At 31.5% G+C, this 10,717-nt stretch overlaps 1 protein-coding gene across 1 annotated transcript; it reads right to left on the bottom strand.

Moving 5' to 3' along the window:
* Window positions 1–2,498: 2,498 nt before the first annotated feature.
* LOC129976338 (uncharacterized) lies at window positions 2,499–10,411 on the bottom strand. Its single transcript, XM_056089892.1, has 3 exons — window positions 10,248–10,411; window positions 9,282–9,410; window positions 2,499–2,666 (listed from the first exon to the last, which is right to left on the bottom strand). The coding sequence occupies exons 1-3, from the start codon at window positions 10,368–10,370 to the stop codon at window positions 2,526–2,528; spliced, it is 393 nt and encodes a 130-aa protein (XP_055945867.1). The 5' UTR covers window positions 10,371–10,411; the 3' UTR covers window positions 2,499–2,525.
* Window positions 10,412–10,717: the final 306 nt, after the last annotated feature.

Below are 10,717 nucleotides of genomic sequence, written 5' to 3'. Positions count from 1 at the left end.
ATTGAAAACGAAAAAGTAGTTTAGAATCCATATTTGCAAAAATATTAAAACTGGGAGAAAAATAATGCTTGAAAATGTTAGGAATTTTATATTCTATAATTTGATATAAACGTGTAGTGTGAGAACTGGGGAGTTTTAAAGATATTCAACAAAAACTGAATGGAAAATGTCGCTACAACATCAGTATCGATGTTCGCAGAGATCGTTGTCAAATTCTAAGTAGATGAAAGATAACTTGAAAACATAGGGTCGTAGACAACGTTTTTCAATGAAAATCGCAAATCGGTTGGTGTTTGGATGCTTGATGCCACACAGGAAGATGCACACTTTTCTGCTAGAGTTTTATTATCAGAAGAAGCCTGCTTTCTTCAAGGTCCTCAACACGCACAATGCGTATATTTGGTCAATCGAAAATCCCCACATCACTATCTCGTGGAACGAACAACACAAATTTGATATTAACAGAGGCAGAGTCATCTATGGGGACCGTATCTTCTGCCCGAACGCATCAGTAGCACAAAGTACATTTTCTTCCAGCACGTTCCTCCGGATTTACTGCAGGGGACACTGACAATTGCACGGCAGAACATTTGGTTAATGCATGATGTTACACCAGCACATTTTAGTTGCATTCGTGAAATCTGACATGTTGTTTGCGAATGAAGTTTAACGACCATCAATTCTGCAATGCTTATTAATGAATACTTGCTAGCTGCTTTTATTTTTCTCGAACGCATGAAAGATTTTCTTCTTCTCGATTACCTTGTTCCTAATCCTCGTATTCATAGGGCCATTCTCTTCGCCATACTCATTGTCTTTTCGAGTCTGTTTTTGCGATTTGCACTAAATAAACGTTACCTGCGACCCTATGTTTTCTGGTAATTTTTCATCTACTTATTTCCCACTATCCTTGCTCTGAATATATCTTTTGAATTTGACGACGATATCTGCGAACATCGATACTGATGTTGCAGCGATGTTTTCTGGTTCCCATTTTAGTTCTTGTTGAATATCTTTAAAACACCCCAGTTCTCACACTACACGCTTATATAAAATTATAGAATATAAAATTCCTTACATTTTCAAGCTTTTATTTTTCTGCCAGTTTTAATACTTTTGCAGATATGGGTTCTAAACTACTTTTTCGTTTTCAATAATTAACGACCCCATAAATCATCAAATTCGCATGTTACCAGCATGAAAAAAAATTAAGAATGTGCTTTCACTTAAAAAAAATTCATAGTTGAAGCAACATTTGTTATTCTTTTATTAATTTTTTACAGTTTCCAACAGTCCTCCGACTTCCTATATTTTTGCGATTGTGAACTACTAAACGTTGTTTGGGACCCCATGTTGTATGGTGATTCTTTTGGCAACACCCTGTATATATGTGTATATTAAAAAGAAATATTCTTCTCAAAATTTGAGAAACAAAACTAAAATATTACCAAAAAAATACAAATTATTGAAAAAAATTCAAAAAGTTGATTAAATGCAAGTTGTTGGCTTGTTTATTATTATTTTTCATTTTTCGAAAACTAAAAAAGAAAAAAGATTAAGAAAAAATTATTTAAAATCGACTAAATTTTCATTGACATTAAAAAATGAAGAAATTAAAAAGAATCCTTAAAAATATATTTTGATAGAATAATGGGAAGAAACTGAAATATGCTGCGATTCTGATGACAAAAAATGGAATTCCTGATGAGAATTATCCTTGTAAAAGTGATAAATTCCTCGTTTTTTTTCTTTTAATTGAATATTTATTCGTCACATAAAAGTAAGAAATTTGAATTTGAAATTGAAATTTAATTCATGGTTTATAATATTCCCCTAGAATAAGTGTATATTGTAAAGGGTTTATAATATTCTCATATATAAGTTTCCATATTGCCACTAAAATAAGTGTAACAGGAAAGGTTTGTAGCTGAGAGAGATACATCTTTCCGCTATTATTATCACGATTTCCTATACATAGATATTTTTGTATTCGAAAGCATTCATTTCATATCTGTTTAAATGCAATTAAAATTTCTGATTCAGTCGTTCTATTTTTAAAAATTAATTATTTGCCATTATAAGTGCAAATATTGATTTAACTGCTTTAATTTCAAACATTTGGCATTGTAATTACTATGGTATTAATTGTGGTTCATATTACATTCACTTTTTTGCATTTAAAATTAAGATTTATTAAATTTGAGGATGCAAAAATGAAAGAATATCTATGGACGTTGTACCTTTAATAAAGCTGAGCATATGCAAATATATTTTACTAATCTTGGAGTCTTTCAAAAGGAGAGGTTTTTCAAGATATATGAAATATTTTTAATAAAAAATATAATATGGTTAAATGTATGTTTTAATTTGATTTTGATTTTTCGTACCATTAGAAGAAATATATTTTTAATTGTGAAAAAATGATGAGAGTAATTCTTATAAATCTATTCCGTTCAAAACTTCAATAGTTCTCTGCATCTGTGTTTCCAGCTCATCGATTCATGTAGAAGTTTCGGAGCAGAGTTCTAAGGAATCTTTGAACCGAAAGCAAACTTGTCAGGATACAGTGGTTTTCCGTCACGTGCTCTTGGATAGCCAGCTGGTCGCACCCACAGAGAATAGTTTTTCACGTCACTCAGTTTTATCGGGAGATACCTCTGATAAATCTGGAATAAACAAAAAAAAAAAAATGAGAGGGAGAAAAAAACAGATTTTTAAAAAGAATATAAAAAAAGAAGAAACATTGTAACATTGGAATCAATTAATGTGACATCACAAGCCCATGGAAATATAGATGTGCATGTTTTTGAAATAGGTAACTAAATATAGCAAATGCATAAGATAGTCAGCATTCCTTTATCATCTCCTATTTTATAGTTTGTGAAATTTTATTGTGAATCGAAATTTACTCAATTACAACAGGTAAAATCAATGATTAAAATAAATAAAAATCTTTTTGTTTATGTATAGTTAACTATAGCTAAAAAGCAGTGAAATGATTGATTGCTTTTTATGGCGCAAAGAACAGTACGGAAATGTTTTTTACTTTTATTTGGATATATTAGGAATCGTGTTAAAGAAGCAGAAGGAAAAAGAAGGCAATTACCTAGAAGTCTTAAAAATTTAGAGAATGCCGGGATTTCAAAAAAAAAGGGGGGGGGGGAGGGGGATCTTTTTTCACCATTTTGTGTTTTTATTTAATTTACATGAACAGTATACTCAAATTTATCCATATTAAAACTTAGCATCATTAAAATTTCAGAACAATATTATTACTTTATGTTTCCAAATTTGTTTAACAAGCTTTATGTTTTCAAATTTTTTGCAGATCAATTTCGGTGCCAACAATTTTGACAATTGCCAATTCTGAGTGGGTCAATTTTTGGATTTTTTGGATTTTATTGGCACAAGAGCCAGGTTCAATTTTAACTTTCTCGCATACGTATTTTAGAGAAAGTATAGTAATCGTCAAAAAATTCGAACTCGAGATTCTGACGAATCTCTACATTTTAGACCTCACTGAGCTCGAAAAACACATTTTTGGAAAATGTCCGTCAATGTGTCTATCTTTGTCAAAAATAACTTAAAAACGATATGAACTATTCGTTTGAAAGTCAATATACTGTCTTTACACCGAATTTTCAGACTTCTATCAAATTTCGAGTAAAACCTGTCTAGAAGAAGTCCGTCTGTCCGGCTGTTCGAATATAAATTAATACGATAACTATAAAACGAATAGAGCTAGATAAATAAGATTTGGTGCACAGATTTAACTTCTATAGTATAGGTACCTGCCAAAGTTTGAGCCAAATACAATAAAGGGTTGAGAATGTGTCTGTTTGTACTTTCAAAAATTAGTAAACGCGATTATTCAAAAACGAAATGACTTAAAAATATCAAATTTGATAGGGGATTTTGTGACTACAAGTGCACCATTGTGTCAAATTTTTGTTTCAATCAGTCGAGAAAACATTGTTTAAAAATTCGATTTTTGGATATCATTAACGCTTGCCAGGGATTAATCGCCAAATATCACGCCATAGATTCAGTAAAAAGGCGAAATTCACGCCAAAAGTATACTTCGTAACTATTACACACCAATGCCACGCAAGGCGTTCTCTGTCACTGCAAGTTTATTAGGGTGTATGCGAGAAAGTTTTGTGGAGATCACACCTTCTGGTTTTTCACAGTTAGCTGATTAACACGCAAGTCAACAGCACTTGGAATACTTGCATTAGAGTGTGCAGATCCCAATCGGAAGCGGAAATTCCTGTCGGAAGCTGGAAACAGATTCCTTTTATCTCGAGATAAAAGAAAATTCTATACTCTCTATAATGTATCCACAAGAGTTGTAGCTATGAGAATGAAAGCGATTGGGAAAAATGCTTATAAAACTTATGATAGCTTCCCAACAAGATGTCTGATTCGTAGATTAAAAAATTGAAAGGAGACTCGAATTTCTAGGTCTAACTATCGCAATATAAAAACGATTTATCTGTCATTAAATTATATAAAAAAGTTTTAGAAATAATCTTAACAACGATACCAAGTACTAAAAAAAATGTATTTAATAGCTTTGCTACAAGCATGGATATAAGAGCAATAAATGAAATGATGAAATGTATTGTAAAATATATTGTTTCAACTCTTTTAAAAATTAGTATTGAAATTTTAACAAAATTGTTCTGAAACAAAACTGTTATCAATAAAAAGCTATCATTTTGAATATTGATATAATTAAGTATGTTATTTGTAATCATATAATCCGAAATTGTTTCGAAAAAACATTGATATTTTGATTAATTTTTATTTAAAATCCTAAATACAATTTATAAAAAAATTCTAATTAGCATCAACAACCCAAGAAGTAATTATGTGTCACATTTGGAAACCGTAGATCCGACTGTCTTCTTTATAGAATATTTTGAATGACTTTTGCCTCACGTTGTAATATTTAACTTATAAATGTATTAAATATAAATGGAGTTATCATTTTCAGCCCTTCGCTTATAAGCAATTGAAAAATTATTGAAAAGCTTCCATTACAGAAATCTTTCTCTTGGTGAGGAGATAATTCACATGATTTGGATCATCTTTCTATTTTCAATCTCAAAGAAATCTCAACTTGTACGTACTATTTCCATCCTCTTTAAACTGCATGGCCCATTGAGAATTCAAAAAAGATATTTACTCTCCCTACAATATACTATTCATCGGTATAAATTTAATCAAAATTAATTTAGCTATTGTATTCATAAGGTAACATTGGCATATCTTATTGCATCATATATTGTTTTTAGCATGTGAAGAGAGGCACAAATGGAGTTGCAGCTTCTTTGATTAAAACAACTAAATTTTCAATAAAAAGTCACAAATTGAATTATATAACTCAAAATTCAATTGGAATAGAGTATGAGTTATAATCATATGCCAATATGGCTGAACTCGCAAGAATTTCTAGGTATCGTCGTCATTCATTCACTCATTATGAAATACAAAACGGCTAGGTTTAGGTTTAGATTTAGATTTCTGGCGGAAGATCCTGTTGCAGAATATGCTGCGCCGAAGCAAAAAATTTTTACAGCAAGATAAAAAGTAGTTTATCGTTACGAGAAGTGCAACTGACAGTGTTCAAGCTAGTCAAAAGTCAAGGAAAGAAGTTAAATTTCATGTATGATACCAACATCTTTAAAGTACGAAAAAACGTTTGGATGATGCGACTCACCCAATAAAAAATCTAAGGTAAAATTGTTGGACCTAAAATGCTTCCAACGAAGATCGGTAAAACTTGCGCATTCTATTAAAATGTGTCGGATTGTTAAAATATCTCCACAATTAAAACATACTGGCGGTGGCTCGGCAAAAAGTAAAAATCTGTGTGTCAAGCGAGTGTGACCAATGCGTAGTCGGGATAAAATTACATCATAGCGCCTGCTTAGTTTTGAAGACCATTTGGCCAATTGTGGTTTAATAAAGTGAAGCTTGTTGTTAGTTTCCATGTCCCATTGATTTTGCCACTGGCGATAGCACTAATGAATAATAGCTGTACTCATATCTTTATAAGAAATACGTTGGGGCAAAATTGCGCTCGCTGACTTAGCTGCTGTATCTGCGATTTCATTTCCAGAAATACCCATGTGCGAAGGGATCCAGGAAAGCAAAACTCTAATATTTTTGAAATATAGAAGACGGTATATCTTCTTCACTTCCTGTAGAAGTGGATGACCGAGAGATGAAGAGTTTAGAGCCTGCAGAACACTCAGAGAGTCCGTGTAAATAACAGACTTATGGATCTGTTATTCATCAATATATTTGAGGGCTAAGTAAATAGCAGTTAATTCCGAGGTAAAAACAGAAGTAAAAGGATGGAGTTTATAACTTATAATGCGATGACCATGAACAAATGCGCAACCCACATGATGAGGTGACTTAGAACCATCCGTAAAAATGGGTTCATAAGAACAATAAAATTCCCGATGATATTTAAAAAGTGCAATAAAAACCGAGCTATCAGTGTCTGATTTTCTAAATACAAAACGGCTAGTTGTCCATCTTTCATAGACTAATGAGTTAAGGTGTTGAACTTTCTAGAAATTTCTGCAAGTTTTGACAAGCCTGGACATCTTACATTCACAAATCAAGCACCTGGAACCCAATTTGGTCGCCAAGTCGCCAAAAATGTCATCAAGTTAATATCGTCGAAACAATACATGTTTTATTTCCACATATATTCTTTTCCTAGCATTTGGAGTCGCGGTGTTTTAGTGGTAAGGACTTAGCTTCGGGACCGAACGGTTCCAGTTACAAAACCCGATACTACTAAAGATCCGTCATCTATGTGGGCCTAGTGCTTTTTAAATTTGATGTCAGAGTTTTCGCGTTTTACGGTACAGAAGTTTTTGAGATTTAAAATGCCAGGTTGAGTGTCATCGTTCCCGTATGACCAAGGTTAAAAAAAGATTTTATTCCAAAGCACTTGTAGTATTACTTCTAACGGGATGTTAATATAATTAAACCTAGCTATTGGATACATAGAATTAGCAATTTGTTATACATTTGAGGTAAATGCTAGAGGGGGAAAAAACCGAAATACTTTACAATATTAATTATGCATTAACAATTTGCTATTTTTTCTAAATATTTTTTTTATTTATATAAATAATTTTGTGAAAATTGCACTTTTCTCTGTTTACATCACTATTTTTTTGATCTCAACAAAAGCATAAAAACAGGATAATAGTACATGCTATTCTCTCGAAAAACTGTTTTCCCATCATACGCTTTCTAGAATTCACTTATCATTAATCTTCACTTGCATACTACTGTTACGAATTTGTCCTTCAAAGTAAGTCTCCTGTTGAATGGATACAGAATCAATGATCACCACCTTTGGAAACAAACTTGGCAACTTTGGCGAAAAATATAAACAATCCATGATATTCGAGAATTTTAGTAATAATTCCATTAGGATGCGAGTTCCAGCATTTGTTCTAGAACACTCTATGTCCCGTCAAAGAATCTATACAAAGGAGAGCCGCACATGTGAGTCAATTAGTTTAATCAGTAGTAAGTTGAACTCAAGCGAGAATTTGAACGAAGTCTGTCTTTGAAGAGTTGATTTTCCTGCGAATTCTCTCTGAGCACGTTGGGATGTTATGGTTGTTTATTATCGGTTTGCTGCTGTTTTGTGCGCTCTTCGTCTGTATTTTGTTGACCATGAATCAGGTTTCCAAAGAGAATAAAGAATTGCGATTTATTATTTGTTATTATCGGTTGCACTATTTCATCGTAAAACTATTCACTGGATATTAGATTCTTTTGTAACTATATGCTCAGAATTAGTATTGCTATTGCATTGCGTTTATATTTACTATCAAGAAACATTTTTAGTTGAGAGCCAAATGGCATACAATTTGAAATCAAAGATTAATTTTGCAGTTGTAATATAGAAAACAATCTAATTTTAAAAAAATACTGACTGATAAAATTATTTCATTCACTTTTTAGTTTTTGTAAATGCTTTTCTGCATTCAAATAACGAATCAGCTATGGCAAGGAATTTAATAGAAAAAGATTAATGGAATTAAATCATAAATCTTCCAATAATCTTGAAGTTTTTATGGAGGTCACACTTAACTATTTTGATGACCTCTTAGACAACGGCAAGCAACAATAATCAAGATTCAGAAGCACCCCACTGGTTTTAGAAACTATTTGGAAACATCAGATGCCAATTCTTCTGGACTATGCCAGTCACATCTTCTATCAAAATCTAATAAACTCTTTCTTTTATACTGAGTGTATAGAATCTTAATGCCTGTCTCATGACTGGATTTGTATTTTTATCCTTTCAACTATCTGTGCATCGTTATTGCGCTATGTAGGTTATATCGGTCAAAGCCAGCTGTAACTCAGTAAATATTTCATGTATAACTGTGAGAGAAATAGTGAAATTGGAAAAAAAATATGATATACATTTAATAAAAATTTAAGAAAATATATAGAGAATGCATAAGTTTATTGAAAAAGGAAGAGCAAATTTAAAATATTTATTTTAACTAATCGCCTCAAGCGAGCGGCTGCATTGCCGGGAATGTTAATTGTCCATAACATAATAGTACTATTAAAAATATAAATATCTGGTTTACCTCTCTTCTAAATTTTGCGATATTGTAACTTTATTTTTAAATTTTTTTTTCTTTTAAACTATACAGATACTAAACAGAATCCCCTTTCTTTAATTTTCAACAATGGAAGAAAATCATGCTATTATTTATTTGATGAAATAAGGAGAATGGATTGTATTTCAGGACAACACTATAATATGTTACTGGAAATTCAGTAAAAATATATTTTTAAAAATTGCTAAAGTTCAGGAACAATTTCACATGTCTATTACTCTGGTATCATAAAAAAATATGTTTTTTAAATTTTGAAACGGTGTAACATTCATTTTTGGGCAGTAATTTTTTTGTGTAAATTATCGCAAATAAACGTCAAAATTCAGCGTGATTTTTTTAAATTAAAATTCTAATTAAGATTTAAAAAAATCACTCCAAGGTCTGTATTCTCAATCTCTAAGGTGAAAAATTTGATATTTGTAGGTCAAATGGGCACTCCCGCACACTTGTTTTTGATAAAGGTAATTATCCTCATATTATTGTAAATGTTGAAATATTTCATCACTTCATCTTTGAAATTTCCCCACAAGAAGACTCATAGATACGACATCAGACACGATTTTTTTTCCTGATAAGATGAAAAATATTTTAAAAACTTACTTCTATAAATTTATCCCTTTCATATTTAGTTGGGAAGCCATCTTTTAACATGGGTTTCATATTTCGTTTTGCATAGACAACTGCAGTTTCCTTTAGGCACTTTCGGAATTTCTTTAGAGCTTCATCAGCCTGCCAGAGAATAATATGGATAATTTTTTATCATATCATTTATTTATACCAAATGAATATAGATTATCAAATTATACAACAACTTTATGGATGAATCCTGAAAAGAATGGAATATGTACATATATTTAATTCCGGTATGATTGTTTTTCATCGACCATCTGGTTATCGTAAATTTTATTATACTACAAAATTTCTTCAGCTAAACTATGAAATTTCGTACTTGGTCTTTACACGAAATTTGTAGATAGATTTCAGACTTCGAACGAGATATATTTGGATAAAATCTGTCTGTCCAACTGTCAGACTATAAAATAACACAATAACTTCAAAATATAAAGAGTTAGATAAATATGATTTGGATATAGATTTAAAGTTTACTAGTAGTATGTTTTTTTTAGTAGTCATGTATCAAATTTTAACAAAATTTGTCAAGTTTTTTACCACCTGTCTGTCTGTAGTTTCACATATATTTAATGAAATTTGGTGCACGATTTCAGCACCCAAGGTGTCGATAAATTAAATGTTGAGCAAAAGCATCTAAGGGTTAACCGTCTGTCATATGCCTCATAAATATAAATATGATACTTAAAAATGCAACGACTTGCAAAGATGAAATTTGGCAGTAAGTTTGAGCATCTAATATGTCACATTTTTTCAAATTCTGAATCAATCTTTCAAGGGATAGGCCATCTGCATTTCGGCTCATTCTTATGTGCTTAAACGCGATAACTAAAAACACATACACTGAGATTGTATTTCAATCCAATTCAAAGATTGTAATGAGATTGTAACCCGATCCAATTTCAAAAGCTTTTGTTAAAACCAAATTGTTCTTACCTTTTCCATAATAAGGTCTTTCACCTCCACAGTGTAGCCTTTAGCTCTCATTTGTTTCAATTTCTCTGCAGGTAAACGTATTTCTGGCAGGGGAATTCTTCCGTAGTTCAATTTACTGGCCATCTCATCCGCCTCGGATTCAAAGACGGCTTTCTGTCCGAGTTCACGACGAACTTCTATGGGAATGATTGGTCTGGCGATCGGTCTCTTTGCGTATGGCAGTGCTTGAATTTTATTGAGAAATATTACACGAGTAATGCTATCAACAATATATTTACTAGAAAGGAAAATGATTTATATAAAATGCAAACAAATCGGGAATTTGTGGAAAGTTTAAATAGCTTTTTTTATTCCCATCCGTCAAACAGGCATAAAAATATCGCTCCTCAAACATTTAAGTAAAATTACTCAGACACTATAAGTCGATACGAAAATTGCCCTTAATCTTCAAATGCATTAAATGATTTGAT

Source organism: Argiope bruennichi, chromosome 1 (genome assembly GCF_947563725.1).
Source record: "Argiope bruennichi chromosome 1, qqArgBrue1.1, whole genome shotgun sequence".
NCBI lineage: Eukaryota > Metazoa > Arthropoda > Arachnida > Araneae > Araneidae > Argiope > Argiope bruennichi.
The sequence above is the reverse complement of the archived record's forward strand: the minus strand, read 5'-3'. Positions and strand labels throughout refer to the sequence as shown.